Source organism: Eurosta solidaginis, chromosome 1 (assembly GCF_040869045.1).
Source record: "Eurosta solidaginis isolate ZX-2024a chromosome 1, ASM4086904v1, whole genome shotgun sequence".
Lineage (NCBI taxonomy): Eukaryota > Metazoa > Arthropoda > Insecta > Diptera > Tephritidae > Eurosta > Eurosta solidaginis.
The window spans coordinates 345,383,160-345,411,126 of NC_090319.1; the positions used below are offsets into that span (position 1 = coordinate 345,383,160).

At 34.8% G+C, this 27,967-nt stretch overlaps 1 protein-coding gene across 1 annotated transcript; it reads right to left on the bottom strand.

Moving 5' to 3' along the window:
- Oga (O-GlcNAcase) lies at positions 1-27,915 on the bottom strand. The gene is made up of 12 exons (XM_067762491.1): positions 27,450-27,915; positions 27,344-27,395; positions 27,170-27,279; positions 20,935-21,158; positions 20,432-20,867; positions 15,673-15,787; positions 15,515-15,600; positions 14,568-15,436; positions 14,425-14,495; positions 12,578-13,017; positions 12,413-12,498; positions 1-12,325 (listed from the first exon to the last, which is right to left on the bottom strand). The coding sequence occupies exons 1-12, from the start codon at positions 27,574-27,576 to the stop codon at positions 11,495-11,497; spliced, it is 3,447 nt and encodes a 1,148-aa protein (XP_067618592.1). The 5' UTR covers positions 27,577-27,915; the 3' UTR covers positions 1-11,494.
- Positions 27,916-27,967: the final 52 nt, after the last annotated feature.

The window sequence follows — 27,967 nt, forward strand, 5'->3', positions numbered from 1 at the left end:
TTGAAAAATTCTGATATAGGGCGTTTTTCAACCAAATTCTGAAATTGATGCTTTGTGGGATCCGTACGAAAAGGCAAAAATAAAAATGTCGAAATTTTTGATTTTTGCATGCAGCACAAATTTGTTGTCGAAAAATATAGCAAAATGTCGAAAATCTTTTTTGGTTAAAAAATTTCAAAGTATGCACTTTCTTTATTAGGACTTAAATTTTTTTATCTAGTTAACTGAGGTTTTGTATTTTAATTTGAAAACTATTTTAGCTTTCAACTTTAGCACTGTTTTTTTTTTATCTAGTTACCTGAGTTTTTGTATATTTTTATATGCAAAATTTTTAGCTGAAATGGAGTTTTGATTCAGTTAAAATTTTATTCGCCATCAACTAATAATGAAGGCGGAAGTAGTAAAATCTAATAAAGGAAAAAATAAGCTTATCCTGGCATGGATTTGTGTTTCACTTGGAAAAAAAGTATAAAATTGGAAGCATTGCAAACCTTAAAGTTTTAGAGAGGTCTTCGGTGTGGCTAATGGAGGGAACTTTTAAAGTTGTTCCAACAATCATGCGACAATTATTTACGATTCATGCACACATAAACGAGCATGTCGTTCTTGTAATTTATTGTCTAATGAGTAGCAAGAGTAAGCAATGTTACGAAGTTTTTTTTTTTTTGAAATTTTAAGAATCGCTTGCTATAATAATGTGCATCTCTGTCCCGAATATGTTATTTCTGATTTTGAGAAATCAATAATTTCTGTATCAAAGTCATACTTCCCAAGTATTATCAATAAAGGATGCTTTTTCCACTTTGGGCAGATTTCATGGAGAAAAATTCAGAGTGAAAAACTTGAAACGCTATACGGAAAGAACGAAATATTTTCCCTAAAGTTAAGAATGCTCAAATGTTTAGCTTTCTTAAAGCCGGAAGAAATACCTCTATATTATGATTGCCTCAAAAAGTCAATGAGTAGTAATTGCGTAAATATTTTAAAATGAATGGAAAAAACTACATTTTCAGGGGTAAGTCAGCTCAATCGTATCCCCCAGTATTTTGGTCAATTTATGAGCAAATGGATTTGAATATCCCAACCACGCAGAACTCGATGGAAGCTTGGCACAGAAGACTGCAGGTATAGTTCATAAAAACCACGTGGGAGTATATAAGCTAGTTGAACACTTAAAATCTGAATATATTGTAGTTGGAAATAAAATAAATCTTATAAACGCTCAAAATATTACCAAACACAAAATATCATACCAAAAGAGAAAGGAAAATATTCTTAGAATTCTAGGTAAAAAGAATATTCTAAAATTGAAATTTTAAAAAGCTTAGCATATTATACTTCTCTCACTTAAATATTCTTGTTATCATATACATTATACGTATTTTTATTGTTCCTTTTTTATTTACATACATGAGTCCACTAATGAACGCTATGTACATAATTTGGCCACAAATATACGAGTTTCGAAACATAATTGTACGCTTATTTAATGATTCTTGAACCTGGTAAGTTAAAATAAATAACAATCGTACACATACACTTTAAGCGCATCCGCTGTTGGACTTACCCTGGGGTATTTTTATAACCCGGAAAGATGGTCCCTTTCGGAGCAGTGCAGGGTTATCTCTCAGGATTTGGTCAATATTTTGACTGAAGCAAAATTTCTACTTTTTTTGGATTATTGGTGTAAAAAAATTTGGAGATAATGGATTAGTGATAAAAGGCGAAGAAGAACAGAAAAATGCCAGTTTACATGTTTGGTATATTTTTTACTTTTCAAGAGACATTTGCGAAGAAAAGTTGCACATTTTCATGTGTTTTGGCATTTTCAATGATTTTGTTGTAAACACAAACATATATGCAAAAGTGTATTTTCTGCAGAAACACTGTGGATAGCGTAGCCCGCGTTGAATCCATCCAGGGCTATTGTTTTTTAAACTTGGCCGAAGGTCACTTATGCAAAAACGGGTTTCGTGCAAAAAAATTATATATCGGGCCTCCGATTTTTAATCACCTTGGGGTTACTAATTGGTTTCTTCTGAACATATTTTGACAGAAGAAATATCATTATTTTCCGTCTTTGAATTATTGATTCCCAGGCGAAGAGGCGTTTATATTCATATATTACATTAGGGGGACTTATGAAAGGATATAAACTTATAAGGTGTAAAATTATATCCATTTGCACACACTGTTATATGAACGCACCTAGTAGGGATTCAAGGGGTTGTGTCGCGCAATATATAGCTTCTCCAACCCAATTGTCAACCTCACCTTCGAGCGGCGAATCCCCCCGTGGGAGGGAGGGATGGCCTGAAGGTTCAATGTGGCCATATAAATCGTTCCCGAGATGGTCGGGCCAGCACCTTAATGGTGCTGTGTTACCGGAGCGTATCGGATCTGTATTCGACAAAGGACCATCACATCGATAACACTCCCCAAAGCCTTCGGGGAGTAACCTAATCGCTACAACAACAACAACAACAACGCACCTAGTAATATTCTTGATAAAATAAACTTGATTGTTTATCAGCTGTATTATTGCCAAACCAAATTTTTTTGATTGTTATACAAATTAAAAAATGCCAAGATTAAGTGAAAAATCAAAACTAAAACGTCTTTACTTGCTGATGTTGGAGATTTCTGATGAAAATGCCTGCTGTAATGTCTGCAAGGTTGCATTCCTTTGAGTTTACCGCGTTTACACAATGAAATGTGCGCGTAAATTTATACAAATTGTGTAAATGATTTTTCATACAAAATTTGACAGCTCGTTTACGCACTAGATAAATGTATACGTTTACACACTTTATAAGGCATTTATAAGGTTACATGATTATTTCGATTTTTTTTTCGACATTTTTATTTTTCCGGATTTTCGGTTTTCTACATTTTATTTTTCGAAATTTTTTTTGTTTACTTTTATAGTTTCGACATTTTTAATTTCGACATATCGTACCAGACGTATCGGATGTATGTTGATTTATTTGTATCACAACAAAACTGGTATAACAAACTATGGTTAAATTTCGTTCATTCACAAAACTGTTACAATTCTTGAAAGTAGGGTTAAATTTTCTTATATTAGCTTATCAGTGAAAAATAAAATGATTGCAATGATTCTTAGTCGTAATGGAGAGGGTGCACTATCACTAATGCGTTCGCAATTTAGTTCACTACCGCCAATTATGATTTTTACCCTTGCCTTACTTATCCATAAATCAATTACGTACATAAATTTTACCAAGGAAAACACAACAAAAACCAAACGTTTTTGAGGTTTTACTATATCTATTGGCACGGGCCTTCCATCCGGAATTAAAATCTTTTTGACGCCAACAATGATTCCCAAGGTTGCACAATGTCATAAGATAGTTAATTTTTCAACCAATTCTCTAAAGTTCCTCTAACGAACCCGCAGTCGTTATAAAGCTGTTACTGCCACACAATTGTTGTTTTGCTGTTTACTCTTTAAGGATTACATATAATTAGTTTTTGACAAAATATTTTGTGTGTTCCTTAACAAACAAAAAGTGTACAGCCATGTTCTGAAAATCTTTACCTTAAAATCAATTAATTTGATATTTGTTGCATAATGTACTAAATAATCATTGCTGGGTGCGGGACCTAGTGAGAATTTCGGAATGATAACATGCCCGACGACATGTAGTTCATGTTCACGTAGTAGGAAAAAAGGGACAACGTAAAAGAAATTTTGCATAAAAAGTGCTACAACGGCTTACCGTTCCTGCCAGTAGGCCCGCAGCAAATTAGGGGGCATCTATTAGTAGAGGAAAGGAAAAAAAGCGCAATATGCCAGGCCTGAGACAATCTAAGTTACTATTAGGGGGTTACAGCACAACTCGATATAGGGCATTAATAGGCCTCTCGAAAGATAACCTAAGAACCCTAACAGCTATTCTTACAGGACACTGTAGACTGAACAGTGACATGCAAGACGGCAGACCATATCCTCCTGGAGTGTGACGCAAATCTCAAGACGAAGGGCTAAGTTTATGGGCCCACCATGGTCAGAGCATTCTCACATCATATCTCTCAAGCCAGGTGAACTGTTAGGGTTCATCAGAGATGTCGGCTTGGATGAGGTGAAGCAGCTGGGGGCACAATAGACCAATGGTCGCAGTGCGATCCTTAACTAATTATTTATCTATCTAGTCATTGATGGGTACAGGTGCTAGTGAGAATTTCGGAATTACGTGAAAGAAATTTTGCATAAAACGTGCTACTATTATTTTAGAATTATTGTGCACTTATATTAGTGCGAGAAAATGCATACTGTGATTTTAGCTCGACTGCGAACCCACAACCTCGCAAAATAACAGGCCAAAAAGCGATTACTTAAAAAAATATTTGAAACTTTTTTTGGGGTGTGTTAGGTGCTTGCTTAAGCGGAAGCAAGTTTAGGTAACCCTTTGATGGCGTTGACAGTGCAACACAATCGTCAACCTCACCTTCGTTTTTATTTATATGGCCATGAATATATTAGGGGTATTCCATGTAGCTAAAAAGGATGTGAGGTTGAAAATCAAATGGGGAACTATAAATGGATTGAAATATTTTTTATCAACTCTAGAACGATAAATGCCTCAAAGATTATCTTTTCGTTGTTTATTGGGAATAGGACCAAACTTAATTTGGTTTTCTCTCACAATGGACACATAAGCATATATGATTAATCTCAAACTATTGGATCGGAATTATCAAAAATTGAAGTCATATATTCGTTTGGAGTAAGATAATACCTAATTATAGAGATGACAACTATTTTATATTTCAAGTTGCACAGTTTAGAAACTGGATCGAAAACGGTTGACTCGATAACGTATATAGCATGGCAGAGTAATACAATGTGGCGGATCATATATGTAATACTCCTATATTGCTAATAGGAAATGCTCGCCATTTGTTTTGAATTCGAAATCAAAACAAGACAGCCTGTATAATTTTTGTGATTGTAGCAGCCATGATGAAATAAAAAAGGTGTGTCAACAACATAACCTTACTTTTTCAGCAGTATTTACTTGTACTACAAAAGTACTAAATTTTTATTGCTAAATTTTTTGCAAAAATTTCCTCAAAAATTAAGTTTTCTGCAAAATTGTGTCTATTATCTTTTGGGGAATACAAGGTTACGTTTATTTTTATGTCTAAAAAATTCTGGTAGCGGCTTACATAGTTATTATATTTCTAAACGTATAGTAAAATCTACTCCGATCGTAGTATAATTCAAAGGCAGTTATGTATGACAACCCTCTAAATTATGCATGCCGAACTTGTCAGAATTAGGGAAAACGTCAACGGGATGAGAACACCTGAATATTAATTTCATCATGGTAGCAGCATAAGTGTGACGACCGACTCAGCATTTAGATGATTAAATTTTGAATTTCCCTGCATATAAATACAATTTGTTTACGCTTTCTGACTAAATAATGAGCTATCATACAATTGAACAAAAGAAAGAATCAAATATGAACACTTTTGATGATCAAAAACTGAAAAGCATTCTTCGATCAATTTTTGAAATCCTTCGATGATAAAATTTTAATATTTCATAAAAACCAACAAAACGAATAATCAAATATCCTGACCTTTGATGATCAAAAACTGAATATAGTTTTTCAATCACATTTTGGAATCATATTTGAATCAAATGTGTTTACTTTAGATGATCAAAAATTTATAATCATTTTTAATTCAGCTTTCTGAATCTTTTCTGACTATATTTGTTGACTGAATAATGAATTTTATACTTGTTAAAATTTTACTTTTCATTAAAAATCTAATTTTTTTCACATACACACATTTTTTTAATCATGAAGTTCAGAAAAAATATGTACATACATATGTATATAAAAATTTTATTATTAAGATATTCTTCAAGACAATGTAATGCAAATGCTCGTGACCGAAGATTTCCCCAACCATTTCTCCACCTTCGGCTTCCCAGAAAATACATAATAGTTGGATTAGTGGGAATGATTGCAGAATTGATTGAAGTTTTTTATGAGAAAAAAAGGGCGAAATTCGAAAAATCTCGAAAAACTGAAAAATTACAAAAAAAACTTTAAACATTTTTTTGTATTTTTTCCGAAAAGTACATTTAAAAACAAATTTAAAAAAAAAAATCCCAAACGGTCAATTTTTGAAAAAGTTATAGCATTTTGAAAACAAAAACGGTGTTTTTTTTAAATTCATAACTTTTTTTGAGTTGGATGAAAAAATTTTAAAAACTTCTGAAAAACGTCTTTCGTAAGCTAGAAAAAGAAGAAAAGCTTTCAGCCAATTCTAAAGGGGTCGGGTTCAAAATTGGTCGAAATGGGATGGAATACCCCATATGTACCTGGATATGTCTTCAACATCCCGTACCGTATCTTATTTGAAGATATTGACGATCATAGCTTGATGTTGGATGTTGTAGCCACAGGTGTATATCGGTCAAGTGTGTGCGAGTGACCTGTGGTTCAAGTAGCTCACTTCCTCATGCTTTCTTCCCCTGATGAAATAAGATTACTATGTAGCATGATTCAATCACAAGAGGTTTGCTCGACAGACACATTTTTTACAATTGTGGCCATTTTGTTCCCAAATCGAATTGACATCCGTTAACAGTGTTGTTTGTTTGCGAATTTTCGATAAATATTAGGAGTAGAAATAGGAAGCAATCAGTTCACAAATACCGGATAAGTTCTGAACTGCATAATTCCTTAGAATATTTTTTTAATTTTTATAGTGAATTTATTAACGATGCCTCGATCCATTAGTATGGCTGAACATTGAACAGAGGCAATTTTATGAAAAGTGAGGACACCAAGAAATCGTACACTTTCGTAAGCCTATGAATATACGAAACCTAAACCAATTCAAAATTCATCGTTCAACGTCAAAACCTCGACTATTAAATCGATTCACGTAAAAATGTCATTAGTAAATAATGCAGATGCCATAACGAAATGTACTTATTGGGCATGTTAACTTATTCTGGTAAAAGTCTACAACAGGAGTATACTGCTAATACGCGTCCAAAAATATCGAGAGGTGACCTCGATAACAATAACTCGAAGGCGGAAATAAAAATTTTAGCTCGTTCAAAAGATATTGACGAAAACCCGAAAAATTACCCCGGGTTGCGTTGGCGGCCTTCAGTCGAGCTTATAAAAAATTACTCTGGCCGGTCCACCAATGAGGTGGGATCAAAATTAAATGCGTGCAAAATCCCTTTCTACACAAAATCTTTTTCAGTGCACAAACATATTACAACAATCACATCCGCCTTCGGATTATTGTTGTCGAGGCCACCTCTCTCGATATTTTTGGACGCGTATTAGCAGTAGACTCCTGTTCTAGACTTTTACCAGAATAAGTTAACATGCCCAATAAGTACATTTCGTTATGGCATCTGCATTATTTTCTAATGACATTTTTACGTGAATCGATTTAATAGTCGAGGTTTTGACGCTGAACGATGAATTTTGAATTGGTTTAGGTTTCGTATATTCATAGGTTTACGAAAGTGCACGATTCCTTGGTGTCCGTACTTTTCATAAAACCTATGTTCACCCACACTAATAGATCACGGCATAGTTAATAAATTCATAAGAAAACTAAAAAAATGTTCTAAAGAATTATGCAGTTCAGTACTTATCGGGTATATGTAAACTGATTGCTTCCTATTTCTACTACTAATATTTTTCAAAAATTCGCAAAGAAACAACACAGTTAACGAATGTCCATTCGATTTGGGAGCAAAATGGCTGCAATTGTCAAAAAATGTGTCTGTCGAGCAAACCTCTTGGTGATTGAATCATGACTATGTAGTATCTTATTTTGAATGAGATATGAAGAATAAATGCATCACAACCGCATTCAAAAATTATTCAAAAATCTCAACCAAAACGATTGAAATATGTTCACGAATATGATCAGAAAATTACAGTGAAAAGCAGTCAAATATTACTCTAAAGCAATTAAAGCTCAATTTTACAATGATATCAAATATGAATAAAAAGCGTTTCGAAATAGGAATCACAACAGAGTATTCAAGAATAATCACATTTAAGGTACATTTTTCTCCCGACGATACATTAATTTTCGAACAGAAAATGCTTTTAAATTTGAACGTTTTTAATCATCTTGGGGTATGATATTTAAATATTTTTGGATCAAAATTTTCAAAAAATGCTGGCTGGGGAGAAAAAATCGAAATTTAGGTGCATTCGTTCATTGAATACAAAAACAAAAACGTTTAAACAGCAATATATCGGCACTCTGATGTTTGAGAATGTACATAGCCTTTTGTAGCAATAAAATAGGAGTATTACATATATGTGGCGGAGGTTATTTTGTCAAATCAAATAAAAAAGTAGTTATAAGCAACTTTACTACCGCGCCTGTATTGTTTCGCCATGGTATATATCATATTGTAAAATCAAAGGATTTTCAGAACACGCATGTGTACAATTAACACTACTCTGTGTCGAAAAACTTAACAAATGGAATTGATAGGTTTTAGCCAATATGAGCATGCTGTAACCAATAGCGGATTACTTTCCTATGTTATACTGCTTAAACAGCTCTTGCATTATCGCTCAATCATCTACACCATTTCCAGCGTCAGATATAAATGCGAAAGCGTCATATGGAAATGAGAATAGTCAATTGTAAATGCGAAAGCGTCCCTTCGATATGAGAATAGTCACTTGTAAATGAGAAAACTGTAAATGAAATTTCGAAAGCGTCAATTTAATTGAGAAGTCAGTTGTAAATGAGAATAGTGAATTGTAAATGCGAAAGCGTCATTTGGAAATGAGAATAGTTAATTGTAAATGCATAAGCGTCACATGGAAATGCGAATAGTCACTAGTGAATGAGAATAGTCAGTTGTAAATGAGAATAGTGAATTGTAAATGCGAAAGCGTCATTTGGAAACGAGATTAGTCAATTGTAAATGCGAAAGCGTCACATGGAAATGCGAATATTCACTTGTAAATGAGAAAACATCAAATGAAAATGTGAAAGCGTCATTTATAATTGAGAATACGTAGTAAATTATAAATAAGAAAGATCACTTAAAAATGCGAAAGCGTCGTATGGAAATGAGAATAGTAACTTGTAAATGAGAAAGCTTATCCAAACTTATTGCTTAAGTACCTTAAAACCGTGGTTAGCTTTTTGTATGGTATTTAACCACTATTTACTTCACTAAAATAACTCTAGGTATTAATAAGGCTTTGTTGATTATTCCCATTGTGTCCCTCGGACTTCGGACCCCTTGCGAGGGTTGCGCTACACAACCCCTTGAATCAATTTGGTATTTTAGTGGCCTCTTACGACAGGCATACCTATGTGGGTATATTCTAAGACCGCTAACCCGCTGGAGCGAGAAATCCAAGTTCTTGTACAGTGGTGGGAAATGGGTAATGAGGGGAACCATTACATTATACTTCACATAAAACTTACAAATTTTATTCTTAATAACAAATGTCTTTCGAATTTTCATTTAATGCTTCCTCATTAAAAATTTACTTCTTTCATTTCTATATAACGCTTTCGCATTTACGATTGACTATTCTCATTTACAAGTGACTATTCTCAATTACAATTGACGCTTTGTAATTTTCAAATGACGCTCTCTCATTTACAAGTGACTGTTCTTATTTCCATGTGACATTTTCGCATTTACAATTGACTAAGCTAATTTCCATATTACGCTTTCGCATTTAAAATTCACTATTCTCAATTACAACTCACTCAATTACAAATGACCCTTTCGCATTTACAATTGACTATTCTTATTTACAAGTGACTATTCTCATATCGAAGTGATGCTTTCGCATTTACAATTGACTATTCTCAATTCCATATAACGCTTTCGTATTTGCATTTGACGTTTTCTAATTTACAACTGATTAATCTCATTTACAATTTACAAATCTCATTTTAAAATTTCCAAAATTGGAACCTAAGAAATTCCTCACATTTGCTGAATCGACCTGTTGGTTTGAGTAGGGGAGAGATCCACGTGGCATCACAATGGGACCTTTTGGGCCTAAGTGCACTGGTGCTCGCTCAGTTGGCCACTCTAACCTAACCTAACCCTATTTTAAAATTACGCTTTCTCATTTTCATGTAACTATTCGCATTTCCAAATGACGCTTTCTCCTTTTAAAGTAACTGTTCCCATTTCCAAATGACGCTTTCTCATTTACAACTGGATGGTGTAGACATTTATGGCCAAATTCAAAATATGATGTCAGCCGTTATTTCTTCGCGATGATTGAGACCCATTAGAAATAGTAAGGTGGCTTCATCAACATTCAAGGGCTAGTGTCGTCTCAAAGCTAGTTGTAGTTTTAGCTCTTCTAAGGGCAGAAAAGGCCGCGATATGGCATTGGCCCGACGATAGGCACATAATCATGGATCGGAAAAAAATGTTGCGTTTGATGCACTGGAAGCTTGCTCCGTAGACGTCCCAATTAGACTGGGCGTGAGGTGCACATGATCGACCAAGCGGGAAAGGCGTGGGTTCAAGCGCGGGGCTGTAAAGTGTCGAAAATTATGTGTAGGTCTTACAACCTTAGACTAACAAAGTTGCTTCTATCATTAAAAAGAGAGGACTGTCGACTCATGACGGGTATTCTGACTGGACACTCCCTTCTGGCGTCACATGCCTTTAAATTAGGCTTGGTCAGTGATAGCAGATGTAGGAAGTGCGGGTTGGAGAAGGAAACGATCGAGCACGTTCTGTGCTCGTGCCCTGCACTTGCCAGGCTAAGACTCCAGCTATTAGGAGTGATACAGCTGTCAGATCTAGAAGCAGCAAGTGGCTTAAGTCCTAGGAAGCTTCTAGTATCTGTCAAAAGGACGGAGTTTTTCTATAACATAGGCCTTGGTTTTTGATAGGGGTTTTCAGTTTGGTCGTTAAAACAAACTTCTGGTAACACTACGGACTCAATCAGTCTATGTGAGGTCCTGATGGATCGGCCAGTTCAACCTAACCTAACCTGCACTGGAATTATATAGTTTCTAGCAAAATAATACGTGTGCCTGACCGATTTAAAACTGGCTCAAATTATGGAATGGAAATGTTTCGTTTTGGTGTAGTCCTCCAAAACCTTATTTATTTACGCAGAAGGACAAATTTAAAAACATGAAAAATTTTAGTTAAATATCTTACGAGTGGAAAAAATGATTAGCGCCAATGCAAACAGGCGGCCTAAAGGAATATCTACACATACTATATATGCCTAATTTGTGAAGCTTTTCGAACAGAGCGTAGGTTGCAAACCTTTTGTTCTTATAATACGTTCTTACACTTAAAATTAAAAATAAAAAGCTTATATGTATGTTGTATGTATTCTATTTCGAGTTCATGCATGTTTGTGTGCTTTTTTCCGTGTATAAAATTTGCTTGCAGAGTGTTCACACACTTCTTTAGCAGAAAAGCAGACGAACTGTATTAACTTCGGAATTGCTAAAAACGTCTTCCAAGATAAATATAATTGCGCTCATGATCACGATAAATTTCTGTAAATCCTATCTTTGCATAATGATGATGCAAGTTTTCAACCCCACTCTTGGCGGATAAACGCACATGTACACCGAAGCAACCATTCGAACGTAAAGTAGCTAGTGTAACGGTTATGAGACGTTTTAAAAGTCCATGATCACGCAGTAAGGGCTCTTTTAAGGCGGCAGCTGTCAATACAGAAGGATATGCGTTGCTTACTTCGGTGGGACATTGATACTCATAATTATGAAATTCATGTATCATATCTGATATGATGCCTTTAAGTCCAGAATATGTATTTAAATTATGTCGATTTTCAGTAGCGCCATCAGTGCCATTTGTACCGACGAAAATCGCATCTTTTTCCAATAGAGACTTTGTATATTTTTCCTTCATAGCTGGTATCCAACATACATCTATATTACGCGCAAATGTGTTTACATTCAAGGCACCTGCTGCATAACCGACAATAGCATTAGAAGTATCATGTGCCACAATACATAACTGTGGATATAAAGTGACAAAATGTCCAACAATATTATCTGCAATAACTTCACGCAAATTTGTGGGAAGTAAAGCTTCGGCGGTCAAAACATCATCACATTCACCACAACTATTACCAACTTTTAGTTCAGGACAATGCATACCAAGCTGCAAAAAGGCACGCGTACAAACTTGCCCCAGTTCAGCTTCGTCGATTTGCGTGTATGGACGTAACAAATGATAATCACTTGTTGGCAGTTCGGGTAGTTTATACAGGAATAAATCATTGCCAGAATCTACAGGCATCAGGCGCTTTATGTTTTAAGCGGAAAATATGTAGTAGAAAAAATTATGAAGCAAATCTGTTGTGACAAATAGTTTAAGGACTGCAACCATTACCTGCAAATCAGCAATTAAACCACCACGAAATACCCACGGCTCTTGATCTCCAGACATGAATGCCTCCTTCCAACCTTTACTGAACCCTATAATTGATTTACAAAGACGTTAAGTATACTTCATACGTGAAATTTCATATCCCTTTCCTTCTTTTTTTATGCTTACATGTGTATGTACCCTGCGTATATGTATGCACATTTGCTGGAAAATGTCCCAGGCTTAACCATTTTACGAAAGCGTTTAACAACGATAAAGCTCCCGCAATATCCCATACGTAGGAAAATAGATCATGGCATATTTCTTTATTAGCACAATTTGCTATCTTTCGTAATAATTCATGAACAGCATTGCAATGTTTGGAGAATGCTTCAGCGCGTTGCATCCATTCGGCCACTTCTGGTTTCGGTGATACTGTTCCAATTGAACATTTTCGTATAGCTTTTTCATTGCCTAATAAAACATTAGCATTCGCTTTCAGCCAATTAAATTCATTTAACAGCTTGAAGCCTCGACTGCCATGCTCAAATGGTAGGTAGAAGAGATCACACATTAAGTAAAGATCATCCTCAGTAATGCGACTGCTACTGCCGGCGCCAGGAATGTTTCTGAAAATGTTTATTATTAGATTCAGGAAAAAATTGCTGTCTAGATCACCGTATGATTTCTTTAACATCAATTTCTGTTATTTTTCCACTTTCTATACCAATACTTTGACCTAGCAGGTTGTCTTTCGTTTCGTGTTTTCTTAATTTTTAGATACACTTTCTCCCATTTGGGCTTCAAGGAGTTGTGTAGCGCAACCTCTTCAAGTCCTAGTTCCCTAATGGCGCTCCGCCAAGCCTGCATCCTCCTTATCTCCAAAAATATTGCCTAAAGTGGGCAGTTAAGTATTTCCGCGTTTTGTCCACTTTTTCTAGGACCAAACGTTTTGAGAAGTGTAATCTTTTTGCGGAATTTTGCGGCGAAAACTTAAACGATTTGATTTAATCCAGTAATATTTTATTTATTTGATCAGAATTGGGCGATTCCATGGTAATTATAGTTACTAGGAGCCTATGGATGCTTATGGAAGCAGTAGAGGAGGGCGGCTCTCACTCCGCTGGAAGGACCAGGTGGAAAGCGCATTTAAACTCCCTTGGTGTGACTAATTGGCACCAGATGATAGAGCGTAGGAGCGACTGGCGCGTTTTGTTAGACGGCCATAACCGTTTAAATGGTTAAGCGCGGCAATTAAGTAAATCAAGGCATACCTTAAAGTAGATTAAGGCCGATTTTTTTTTTAAATTTATTTTGTGCTGCAATTCGGACGGACCTACGTGCTGTATGCATATTTCGCACGGCATATACAAAGGCAGATGAATTTATTCATTCGTTTTACTTCGTGAGAACGAAAAATGGCACAACTATGAACACAGTTTGTCTTTAAACTGAATCTGACGATTAATTTAAAGATAAGTTTGAAGATTAATTTACTGAAAAACTGTTTTTTTTTTTTAGCAGAGATGCGCTCGAAGGGCTTTCCAGCGGGTTAGGGGGTCAGAATATACCCGCGGTAGGTATGCCTGTAGTAAGAGGCGACTAAAACATCAGATTCAAGGGGCTGTGCAAGGCAATATATAGCTTCTCCAAACCCAATTGTCAACCTCACCTATCCGCGGCGAATCCTGTTTCACTAACAGACGAGGCTCTGGCGACCCCTAACTGCTCATGGAACTTGGGGGTGGGGAGGGAGGGATGGCCTGAAGGATTAATGTGGCCACATAAATCGTTCCCGAGATGGTCGGGATAGCACCTTAATGGTGCTGTGTTACCGGAGCGTACCGGATCTGTATCCGACAAATGACCATCACATCGATAATACTCCACGAAGCCTTCGGGGAACAACCTTATCGCTACAACAACAACACCAATAACAAGGGCTTTCCAAAACACTGCCGACGTGCGACCCAGTGTAAGACAAATATTCTAAAGTTCTTTAATGTTAGGTGTCTACATAGTTATTAAGTAAATACCTGTCGTCATAATCTTTCATGTCGGCATTGGAAGATGGTGATCCTTCTGAACTTTCCACCTGCATGCTATTCTGTAAGAAAATGATATATGTTAATACACACACTTTCACACACAATGTCATGTAAGTTATAAGCATTCCTACATTCAATTCATTCATCGAACCGTTACAACCATCGTCGTCTTCTACACCTTCAGACATTATAACATCCTCTGATACCAATTTACGTTCATCTTTACCCGAAGCTTGCGATGCTAAACTACTACTACACTCCATTGGTTCATTTCCTCCAGTACTTAGTGGGCTAAGCGTGTGCTCTTCTGCCATAGGCAGTGATGTAGCATGCGTAGCTGATACGTCTTGTATGGCGGCACCGCTATCTAACGTTAAGTCTGTACCTTTATCAATATCATTTACGGTAGTTTCCGCCAATTTCCTGTCATTTTTCACAATCGGTATTTGCAATTCACTGGGTAATGGTTGTACTTTCTCAACAGTCATTCCATCTGCCTTATTGTTAGCATCACAACTTTCAGTGAACTCTACAGGTTTGGGTGTATTATTGGTTTCATTATCAATAGGCGAATCCGGTTCCGCTACTGCTGACTTCATTGTATCTACTTCACTTTTGGTATCTGCTACAACTTCAGTATCAATATTTTTAGGTAATATGTCCTCAACCGCCTTGGTATGCATTATTGGTACAGCAACAATTGATATTGGAATTTTTTTAGGCAATTCAATATTTGAAGCTACACAAGTTGGTATGGGATTTACTATGTCATCATTAGTAACAACTTTTGTTGGTGAAACTAAGGAGTTCATAACAGGATTTGATATTGGATTGATGACAGATGAGTTCACAGTGCTGCAAACATCCGCCAAAGCTTGTAATTGTGTGGTATTCACTTCCGGCATAGTAGCAGTTTTCGTACTAGTAGAAGTTGTCGTAGTTGTGGTTAAACTCATACATGTATTAATCGATGGTATAATTGGTATGATAGGCATTACCACTTAAAATATTCACAAAAAAGAAAAAATATATTAAAATATATGCGATTGACCACTTTGTGATCTAAATAGTGTCTTACTTGTTACTTGTGGCTGTGGCTTTGTGATGGGACCCCAAGCTTCTCTTTCAACAAAAAACTCCGGCAACCATTCGGCAATAGCGTTTCTTATGTTAAAATATATTATAGTATACGTATACAACAGTTTCGTTTTGTTTAAAAGTTTGAAATGAACTTACTTCAAAGCAATACGTGGGTGATATATATTTTTTGATAAACAATCAACGGGCAATTCTTCTTCGTTGGTACCATCTTCGTTTTCAGTTTCGAGTTTAATATCCGCAGAGAGAGAGCCTATATTTTGTAATAAAGTGCGTTTATGAATGTTCATATTAGGATAGTGCGGAAGCATGGATTCCGTTAAAAAGAAAAGAATAAAAGCCGTATTAGACTATCTTATCTGAAATTCACGACGTTTGACCAAAATGGGTTCTCTTATAACTAAAAAAAAGTGGGGAAATACAATTTGGTCGGTCGCTTCAATCCGTTTTCCTTCCATTTTCGAAATAAAACAGTTTGCTTTCGAATTGAGTTACAGGACATGGTTTTATTATTGGATATTGGAAACGCTTATAACTTTAAACGAGCAATTCTTATATATTTGTATAGCCGAACGATCTCGGGAACGGCTCAACCGATTTAAATGAAATTTGGCACAGAGATAAAGGGCGAATTAATTGTGACTTATAACCATAAAGCCATAACCAGATAAAACAGCTGAACGAACCTATCTTATGGAAATCAATGTAATCGAGTTAGCGTTATGGTATGGCACCATTAATCGATTACATTGATTTCCATAAGGTTGCTTCGATCAGCGGTTTTATCTGGTTATGGCTTTATGGTTATAAGTCACCATTAATTCGCCCTTAATGTATCACCTTCTACCCAGCAAACAAAGTTTCTAACGTTAGAGAAATATTGTAATTTTACATTAGAATTCTAATGTAGTACTCTAATGCATTTCGAATCGAAAACTAGGTTAGAATTCGACTGTAAAAGGATTCGAATAACACTAGAAATACTGAGCTCAATATTTAAGTACGGTTTTAACTTATTATAATAGAAAAAGCCTTTGAAATATGTTCCTTCTTAATACATAAGCTTATAACCAAATAAAAATATTTGATATAATGAAACAATGAAAATTTCGCTGATTTTAAATAATTGAACTTAATTGCGCATCACTTCAAAATTCTCATTAGAAACCCATTAGAATTTGACGTTAGAATTCGATTAGAATTCTAACCATTTCCTCGATATCGGGAACGAAGTCCCCTTTTTGTCGAGAATGCTATAATTCGCGACAGTTTCGCAAATCGTCCTCTAACCTTCTACCCTAGAGAAACACATTAGAATTCGATTCGTATTCTAATCGTTTTCTAACCTTAATGTTTGTTGGGTAAGACTTTCTACCTAGGTGTTGCTACTCAGAATATTTCACAGGGTTGTCACCTATTCGAAATTAAAAAAAAATTGCATGAGATATGTCGATATAGGTATCAAACGAAAGGTATTTTACTCCTCATTATAATATGGACATTTTTGAGTAGGATTGCCATTTAGGGTTGCCAACTATTCGAAATTAAAAAAAATTGCATGAGATATGCCGATATGGGTATCAAACGAAAGGTTTTTCACTCCGCATTACAACAGCGAAATTTTTGAGTAGGGTTGCCATTTAGAGTTGTCAACTATTCGAAATAAAAAAAAAATTGCATGATATATGCCGATATGGGTATCAAACGAAAGGTATTTCACTCCTCATTAAAACAGGTACATTTTTGAATACGGTTGCCATTTAGAGTTGCCACCTATTTGAAATTAAAAAAAATATTGCATGAGATATGACGATATGGGTATCAAACGAAAGGTATTTCACTCCGCATTACAATACGGACATTTTTAAGGTATTTCACTCCGCTTTACAATATGGACCTTTTTGAGTTGGGTTGCCATTTAGGGTTGGGTAGTTAGACGAAATAGTACTCTACTTACTCATATTCTATTAAAGCTTTAAAGGAGAACATTAAAGTTCAAAATCTGCGTTAAAAAATCTTACACATGATTCGACTTAATTTTCTTAATTTCACACACGCTAATAAAATTGAAATGCAATATCAAAGCACCGTGGCAAATTCTAGCAAAATATAATTTTGGCAAATATGAAATGAATAATTGCAATTTCTCACAGATTACTATTAGAAAGATTTCTCACCATAGCAAAAAGATATCTCACCATGGTAATTTGCTACCGTTGAACATTAGAGGCATATGTCCAATTTTGAAACGACATCTAACAATTTAACAACTTACCAACAGATGGCGCTTAGGGAAGTAAGTTGACATTTAATTAAACTAACTGATAGTTGTCACTCGTGAAATTTACAAGTTTTTGGAATGTAATTAAATTGTGAGACACTCATAGTGTATAACTAAAAAAATGTTTGAAATTAATAATTCGGCGCATGAAGATACTCGACCTAAATAATTATTTCTCGATTTCACTAATTGTCGTAACAATCCTTTATACTATAGGCTGGAATTACCCATTTCAAATTTTTCATTCCAGTTCATTTTGCGGTTAGTGTTTGATATGTTTTTGAAATCTATTTTTTAGGAAATCAAATATTGGTAAGTAAAAATATATAATATATGTACATATAAAAAAAGTAGAGTTTGAATAACGATGACATGTAGAGCAAAGTATGTTATGCCGCATACTCGAAGATTCCCGAGCAAAGCTCGGTCGCCCAGGTACTTTTTCTTATTTGTGGTATTTGAAAGCACTTTAATGTGAATCTCATAAAAACTACTATTTATTTGATCCTTGTATACAATTTGTATTTAATATCAAGCATGGTATATTACCAAAGATCCATAGTGAAAAGCTTATATAGATATGTAGTCTAAATAATCGTTTTATGTTACTTCTACTCAAAACAGAAATGGACAAGCAAAATATATTTTTACTAAGGTCTGAAATATTGTACAGAACTAATCACATAAAACGTAGTAATAACTTTAACACTTTAAGAAACAAGTAAGGAAGGCTAAGTTTGGGTGTAACCAAACATTACATACTCAGCTGAGAGCTTTGGAGACAAAATAAGGGAACATCACCATGTAGGAAAATGAACCTAGGGTAACCCTGGAATGTGTTTGTATGACATGGGTATCAAATGGAAGGTATTAAATGGTATTTTAAAAGGGAGTGGGCCATAGTTCTATAGGTGGACGAGATATCGCCATAAAGGTGGGCCAGGGCTGACTCTAGAATGTGTTTGTACGATATGGGTTTCAAATTAAAGCTATTAATGAGGGTTTTAAAAGGGAGTGGCCCTTAGTTTTATATGTGAAGGCGTTTTCGAGATATCGACCAAAATGTGGACCAGGGTGACCAAGAACATCATCTGTCGGGTACCGCTAATTTATTTTTATATGTAATACCACGTACAGTATTCCTGCCAAGATTCCAAGGGCTTTTGGTTTCGCCCTGCAGAACTGTTTCATTCTCTTCTTCTTAATATGGTAGGTGTCACACCCATTTTACAAAGTTTTTTCTAAAGTTATATTTTGCGTCAATAAACCAATCCAATTACCATGTTTCATCCCTTTTTTCATATTTGGTATTGAATTATGGCATTTTTTTCATTTGTTGAAATTTTCGATATCGAAAAAGTGTGCGTGGTCATAGTCGGATTTCGCCTATTTTTAGTACCAAGATAAAGTGTGTTCAGATAAGTACGTGAACTAAGTTTAGTAAAGATATATCGATTTTTGCTCAAGTTATCGTGTTAACGGCCGAGCGGAAGGACAGACGGTCGACTGTGTATAAAAACCGGGCGTGGCTTCAGCCGATTTCGCCCATTTTCACAGAAACCAGTTATCGTCATAGAATCTATGCCCCTACCAAATTTCACAGGGATTGGTAAATTTTTTGAATTTTGAAATTTTCTTTTATTTTTGTATTTTGTTGCACCATGTCAGTACTGGAGTTGAATGTTCACATAATTTACTTATATACTGTAAATATATTCAATTTTTTGTTAAAATTTGACTTTAAGAAAATTTTTTTTTAAAGTGTTCTTCATACGATTTTGATAATTTTTATTTGGCACATATATAGTAATAGGAGTAACGTTTCTGCCAAATTTGATCATGACATCTTCAACGACCGCCAAATTTCAGCTTGCAAAACTTTTAAATTGCCTTCTTTTAAAAGTGGACGGTGCCACGCCCATTGTCCAAAATTTTACTAATTTCCTATTTTGCGTCATAAGGTCAACCCACCTACCAAGTTTCATTGCTTAGCCGTCTTTGGTAATGAATTATCGCACTTTTTCGGTTTTTCGAAATTTTCGATATCGAAAAAGTGGGCGTGGTTATAGTCCGATTTCGTTCATTTTAAATAGCGATCTGAGATGAGTGCCCAGGAACTTACATACCAAATTTAATTAAGATACCTCAAAATTTACTCAAGTTATCGTGTTTACGTACAGACGTACAGACGGACGGACATGGCTAAATGAATTTCGTTTTTCGTCCAGATCATATTGATATGTATAGAGAAGTCTATATCTATCTCGATTAGTTTATGCCGTTACGGATTACCGTTATGCGAACAAAATTAATATACTCTGTGAGCTCTGCTCAGCTGAGTATAAAAATGTATTGGAGCATTGTAAAACCCTCACCAATTGGCATTCCAACAGCATATTCAATAAAATTAAGTAATGAATTGTTATAATGAATTATATTCAGTATTTTTAGTTTTAGTCCTAAGCAGGCGTAAAAACAAATTTAAATTACGATTAAACAAACCTGCAAAACGGATTGCAACGAATGATAAAAATTAATGATATAATTGAGTTTTTGATCCAAAATAAAAAAAAAGAAAATAAAAAACAACGCGCCGCTAAATGAGTGATAACTTACTATTTACTTTCGAGTCAAGTCTACATTTCGACCAACTAGCCAAAGTGTGTATAGCAATGGTGTTTGCATGAAATTCACAATTTGGATTTGTCATAACACCACGCAAGTGCTGTATTAATTCTGGCGAGCGTCCAGAATACGGGCCAAGAAATACACGCTTCTGATCATAATCGTTAGCATGTAAATTATCCCAAATGACTGGCGGCCGTCGCAGTACTTCTGTAATTTCTTGTATTGATTCGATACTAATGATTTTTGAGATGACTTTATTGCCGGTCCACATAATATCGATATCGTGATTAAGTTTTGAACCTAATGTATTTAAATACTCCGAATCGTGGACTGTTGGTATAGCTCGTGAACTACAATATTGTGTTGGGCAAAATAAAAACTTCGGATTTCCCAGATGAGCAAATATTTCGTTCGTCACAGATACCTAGAAATGATGTTTTGTTTATTAATTAAGTTAAAAATATAAAATGGGTATATATATTTGTATTTACTTGTGCATTAGCAAATGTCTGAAAGGCTTCTTTATCAACCTTTGACAATTCTAAATCGATGTCATCAAAAAGCAATGCAAACGCTTCACAACCAAACTGTGAAACCTGATCCAATTTACGCTTAAGCGTTTGTATTTCCTTTTGACTGCTGTAAGTCATATCCAAACCGGGCGAAAGTGCGTAGTAAAACATAACATCGTGTTCTCTGGCAGCTGTTATTAAGCCTGTAAATAGTGTTCATTTATAGTTTTGATAGCAATATAACATTTTCTAATCACAAAACTTTTCCGAAACATGAACATGTTAAAATCATGGTGGAAATCGTTTGTAACACTTGATTTTATTTTAAAATCATCAAGTATAATGGCGGCGACCGTGGTGTGATGGTAGCGTGTTCCGCCTACCACACCAAAGATCCTGGGTTCACACCCAGGGCAAAACAACATCAAAATTTTAAAAACAAGGTTTTTCAATTAGTAGAAAATTTTTCTAAGCGCGGTCGCCCTTCGGCAGTGTTTGGCAAGCACTCCGAGTGTATTTCTTCCATGAAAAGCTCTCAGTGAAAACTCATATGCCTTGCAGATGCCGTTCGAAGTCGGAATAAAACAAGTAGGTCCCGTCCCGCCAATTTGTATGAAAAATTAAAAGGAGCACGACGCAAATTTGGAAGAGAATCTCGACCTAAAATCTTTTCGTAGGTCATCGCGCCTTACTATTATTTATTTATAAGTATAGTGGCCTACATTGTCATTACTTTTGTTGTAAATTAGTACGGATAGGTTTTATGTATGTTATTCGGGACTTTAATATGATATAGTCAATGGCTAAACCAAAAAGACCATTATACGGAAAGCGACAAAAATGCGCATTCATTCTTCTGTCAAGATCGCGACCATGTCAACTGCTTCCTCCTCTTCACATTCGACTGATATTTTAAAAATATGACGAGGATACCCATCAAATGCCTATTCTGATTCGGTAATTCGTTGTAAATAGGATCTTAAACACGGAAACTAGCATGTTCTGAACTATTTTACTATTGAATCGAGCCACAAGTAAAAAAAAAATTTATTACCGCTTTCGGATTCGTGGTCCTGGGTCCAAAGCGACACCTTCCCGATATTTTTGAACGAGTTAGTTAGTTAGTTATTTATTTATTACGGCTTAAAGCCTAATTTAAGATACAAATAGTACTATTCTATCTTATAGGTAGAGTTTTACAAAATTCATATAATTTTGCCTTAAAAACTAAGATTTCATTGCAGTTTTTAATTTCCAATGGGAGCTCGTTGTAACCCTTTAGGCCTTTGTAAAAAATGTTTTGCTTATCTATTTCTGTTCAAAAAAATGGCAATTTAAAAATTATGTCTATTTCTAGTATTTATATTGTGTGTTTGCTCCACTAGAACTACGTTACTACTTAAATATTCAGGTACATTTCCGTGTTTTATATTAAATATCAACTTCATGGTATGAAAATAAATTTTTTGCTTGACATTCAACCAGTTCAACTTTCTTAACATATCAGCCGTTCTAGCATCTCTACGTTTTTTAAAAATAAACCTCATACATCTATTTTGAAGCTTTTGTAGCTTATCAATTTCTTTGTCCGCTATTATGAATAATATCGATGGGCAATACACAAAATGTGGTTCAATAATAGATTTATAAATAATTATTTTATATTTTTCTTGTATATACTTGGTAGATCTCTGCACAACACCAATCTTTTGCGCGACTTTCGCAACTGTGTAGTTTATATGTTCTTCAAATTTAAGTTTGTTATCAATTATAATCCCTAAATATTTTATGCTATTAACTTTTTGTATGGTTTCATTATTTATTTTTAGCCCACTTAAGTCCTCATCATTAAAATTTTTTCTTGTTATGACCATATATTTGGTTTTGTTTATATTAAGCTTTAGCCTATTCGCACATAGCCATGTGTATACATTGTTGAGATCATTTTGCATTTTTAATACAGCAGTAGTAATATTATTGTCACTGATCATAAGTAATGCATCATCCGCAAATAGTTTGATATCACAGTCTTGTATCGCATTAACTATATCATTTATATATATTAGGAACAATATTGGAGCCAGGACCGAGCCTTGTGGTAAGCCTATGGGCACTTCCAATACATCAGATATCGCTGTTTTTATAACTGTTCGCTGTTTCCTATGTTTTAGATAACTGCAGAACCAAGCAAGCTCTATGTCTTTAATACCAATTTGTTGAAGTTTCTTGATAAGGATTTCCCTATCTACCATTTCGAAGGCTCTTCTAAGGTCAATAAAGACAGCAACCACCACCTTCTTATCATTTAGATCATCTTTCCACTCCGATATGACAAAGCTAAGATCTGTTTCACACGAATGTTTTTTCCTAAAACCCGACTGTTGATTGACAAGTATTTTGTTTGAGTATAGATATTTTACCAATTGATTCTTAACATAAACTTCAAGGATTTTAGCGTCACTTGGTAAGGTGTTTATGGGTCTAAGCTCTTCTGGCTGTATTGTCTTCTTAATTTTTTCAACTGGAATCACCGTTGACATTTTCCACTTTTCTGGTACAATACCATCTTCCAAACTGCTATTAATTATTTGGGCATATAAAAACCCTGTATACACTATATAGTCCTTCATTACGCCATCGGAGAGAATGTTCCTGCCACCTATTTTGTATTTAAACTCTTGCAGGATTTTTATAACTTCATCAGTCGTTATTTTAGGAAACTTAAATTCAAAATTGGCTTGACTACCGCTGAGTGCTATATCGAAATATTCTATATTGTTATTTATTTCTATCACACTATTTATAGAAAATTTGTTAAGGCCATTTGCCAAGGCAAGTTCATCTTCTACCAATATACCATCGATTACCGCTTTATTGATACCATCGTTATCCCGCGCCAAGCAGACCGTCGATTTAAGGTACTTCCACATCTCTTTGGCGTTGTTTTCGTTCATTATAACTTTATTTTCCATGTATTTAACTTTCTTTATTTTAACTAGGTTTTTATACATTTTATTAATATTGTAAGGAATTTACTTGCAAATCCTCTTAATCAAACTGAATTCCAGCGCCTCTACATCTGTCGCCTTTTATACTCTTTGATTTTAACATTCGCATCTTCTAGGCGCTTCCAGAATCTACTAGTCCATTAGCTCTCAAACATCTCAGCTGTACCCACAATTGCACAATTTTATAGTTTTTCTCATTGCATACTTATAGGAGTATCTCAGATATATGCATATATTTGTGCATTGACTCTCCGCTGCTCGTATACGTACATGGTACATATATGTAGACGCAGTTATTGTTTCGTTTATGTAGATACATGATGATTGAATTATTGATGTGCATTCACGTCACTGCTTAGCATCGGCTTAGAGCTGGCAGCACTCCTTAGTTTTGCTAATATTCGTAACAATATTTTTGTATTCTTCCCACAGTCCTGTCTGTATAGCACATGTATACAAATAAAATTTATGTTTATTTATTTGTGCAAGTTCTCTATCGTACCACTTATTCATTAGTTTTATATGTACTTCTTTTTCATAGGTTAAATTTTCCATCGCTTGCGTTATAATGTGGTTCACTAGTTCAACTTTATCATCTATTTATAAATTTTCATTGAAAGTAAAATTAAAGGACCTAAGAGGTTTAATAAACTGTCATTACTATATTTATCCCAAGCAATTATTTTCTTAATCAATCTCATCTTATATGATTTAGATATTTGAACATTGAACATTATGGTTCATGATCAGAAATTCTGTATGCTTGCAAAGATTTACACTTTATTTCTTCAGAATTTGAATATATGAGATCAATTTTAGATTCAGTTGTATTCCGTTATTCGTGTATTAAAATCCACTTTTTGAACCATACCCAACACGGAAAATATTTCATTCTGTTTTGTACTGTATGTTGATATGTGATTCATGTTGATATTAAAATCACCAACTAGTATATTGTGGTTACTTTTTTCATATTTATCAATTAATATTTCATTTAAATAGTCTAGGAAGGCTGCATCACTTGTGCTGGGCGAGTGGTAGAGCACCCCTATTTGCCACTTTTTTCCAAGTTTTTTCAATTTTATTATACGGCACCACAAATTCATGTTTACACTACCATTATATATTATATTAAAATTTATTTCTCTATGTACATATATTAGTACTCCGCCAGTATGCCTACTGTGGGAATCACATCCTATCATGTTAAAAGATGCTATTTCTAATTCATTATCTTCAATATCTTTTGTTGTACACGTTTCAGAGCATAATATGATTGCCGGCTTGAGAACTTCGTGTATTAAAATCCACTTTTTGAACCATACCCAACACGGAAAATATTTCACTCTGTTTTGTACTGTATGTTGATATGTGATTCATGTTGATATTAAAATCACCAACTAGTATATTGTGGTTACTTTTTTCATATTTATCAATTAATATTTCATTTAAATAAATCACCAACTAGTATATTGTGGTTACTTTTTTCATATTTATCAATTAATATTTCATTTAAATAGTCTAGGAAGGCTGCATCACTTGTGCTGGGCGAGTGGTAGAGCACCCCTATTTGCCACTTTTTTCCTAGTTTTTTCAATTTTATTATACGGCACCATAAATTCATGTTTACACTACCATTATATATTATATTAAAATTTATTTCTCTATGTACATATATTAGTACTCCGCCAGTATGCCTACTGTGGGAATCACATCCTATCCTAGCATCACTTGTGCTGGGCGAGTGGTAGAGCACCCCTATTTGCCACTTTTTTCCAAGTTTTTTCAATTTTATTATACGGCACCACAAATTCATGTTTACACTACCATTATATATTATATTAAAATTTATTTCTCTATGTACATATATTAGTACTCCGCCAGTATGCCTACTGTGGGAATCACATCCTATCATGTTAAAAGATGCTATTTCTAATTCATTATCTTAAATATCTTTTGTTGTACACGTTTCAGAGCATAATATGATTGCCGGCTTGAGAACTTCTGTCGTCACTTCCAATTCACTTTTATTCGAAACTATACTATTAATGTTTAGGTAAATACATTTTAATATATTGTTATCAGCTTTTGCAGATTTGCTTCTTCGATTAACTATTGCGGGAATATAATCCTCAAGTCGATCTGTAACTTCTGAGTAGTGCGTTAGTTGCTAATAGCCAAGCCTATGCTTTTTTGCACTTAAGTGTTTTAAATAAACCGGAAAACATTTGCTGCACACCTCATCACTTTTACACTCGGTCGCTTTATGGTTGTATCCTTTACATTTGAAACATGTTGTTTTAGCAGTTGTGAGCTTAAGTAAAGAATTGCCTTAATGGTGCATGTTACCGGAACGCAACAGATTTATATATTTGGCAAAGGACCATCTACATCGATAGCACTCCTTAAACCGGCAGCTACACAATCAGTCCATTTCCCATTATTTTCCTATGGCAGATCAGTTCAATGTATGTTAAGGTGCAGTCTCGTCTTGTGGAACGAAAGGAAAGTTGAAAAGTTAAGATATCTCTAATATATGAAGCGTTATTTGCTCTAGTAAAAGGATGAGTCCCAGAATCCATTGTAACTCCGAGGGTAAGATGGATATCCAATGAATTATTTCCGCATTATTCGCGGTTGGCAGATAAGTTCAACGTACGGTTTCAGTTTCGGTACGGTCTCACTACACAATTGAGCGAAGAAAATTGAGGTACTATTTTTTGGGTAAGACTTTAAAGTTAGTCTTAAAGGCCCGTCACATACGTTTTTGACGCAGCATCCTGCACTCAAAAATTAGTTTGCATGTATTTGCATGGGGAGCGATAAATAGTCTATAGGAGAGTTCAAGATTTTGCTCTAATGGTCTAGCTTCATTTCATTTGCAAACTCGTGTAGTATATTTACACAAAAGGCAAAAAATTTTAGCGAATATACATTTTTTACGTCATGCGTATATGCCGCACGTCAAAAAACATAGTTCAATATTGAATAGCAAATCAGAAACTGTTACAAAAAAACGCAGTGTGAAAGTTTTCACAATCCGTGGCTTATATTTGCTATTTGACGCTCCCGATGCAATACTTGCAATCTACTCATGTCAGCGATCGATGATCCACCAAAAACCTAAAGTGTTGGGCCTATAAGGTTTTGGTAATATTTAAACATTTATTTTTTCAATTTGCTATTTCAAAAATTTTGCTGCGTACTTGTCAAATGATCAGCTTCTTCCACGGTGTACAATTCACGCCAGTAGGCGCGATGTTTGTAATCATCTTTTGGTGCATACACATACGAATCCATTCCCCATTTTTTCAACCTAAAGAAGTAAAATAATGAACAATTTTCAAATTTATAATTCTAGTACTAAGATCTGATCTCACTTTCTAAATAGATCTTTACGTTGTTCCGTGGTCCAAGGCCTACCATAGAAACCTAGACAATCAAAAAGTTAGCTTGTGTGGATGAACATATATTTAAATACTTTACCTTCTATTACACCACATATAAAACCTCGTTTCTCCTTGTCACACCGAATGCCTTTTGCGATGTTGTCATTTGTTTGCTTTTCTTCAGACATTGTTTCTTCAATTTCTACATTAAGAGGCCCATCCATTACTAGCGGTTTTTTTTTTCAATTAAATAGCAAAACTACTAAAATGATTTGGAGAACTGAGTGCACTCCGCAACGATATTTTGTAGGCCTCGACGAAAATTTTTGTTTTGTGGAATTTTTTCCAAAAGTTTGTAACACACTTAAATTGCCACACGTCCTGATAAAACGCTAATAATACATAACTGCAAAATGCTTTTGATATGCAATTTTCCTAATAAAATTTGCAATAATTTTGCACAAAATAATTGGAAAATCTCGAACAATAGCAAAAAAGCCGCTGGATTCTATGCAGTCCGTGAATGCAAAAATTTCAAGCGCTATCGATAAATACGCGATTCTCTAGGGTTGTTGGCTGTGTTCATCTACTACCATGGCAGAACGATACAAGGTG

Coding starts and splice junctions, on each gene's coding strand:
- Oga (XM_067762491.1), bottom strand. CDS start 27,576: ATGGATGGGCCTCTTAATGTAGAAATTGAAGAAACAATGTCTGAAGAA. Junction 21,159..27,169: donor AGAAGCTGATCATTTGACAA/GTACGCAGCAAA, acceptor CACTATTTACAG/GCTTAATAACAGCTGCCAGA. Junction 13,018..14,424: donor ATGAAAGATTATGACGACAG/GTATTTACTTAA, acceptor AAACATTTTCAG/AAACATTCCTGGCGCCGGCA.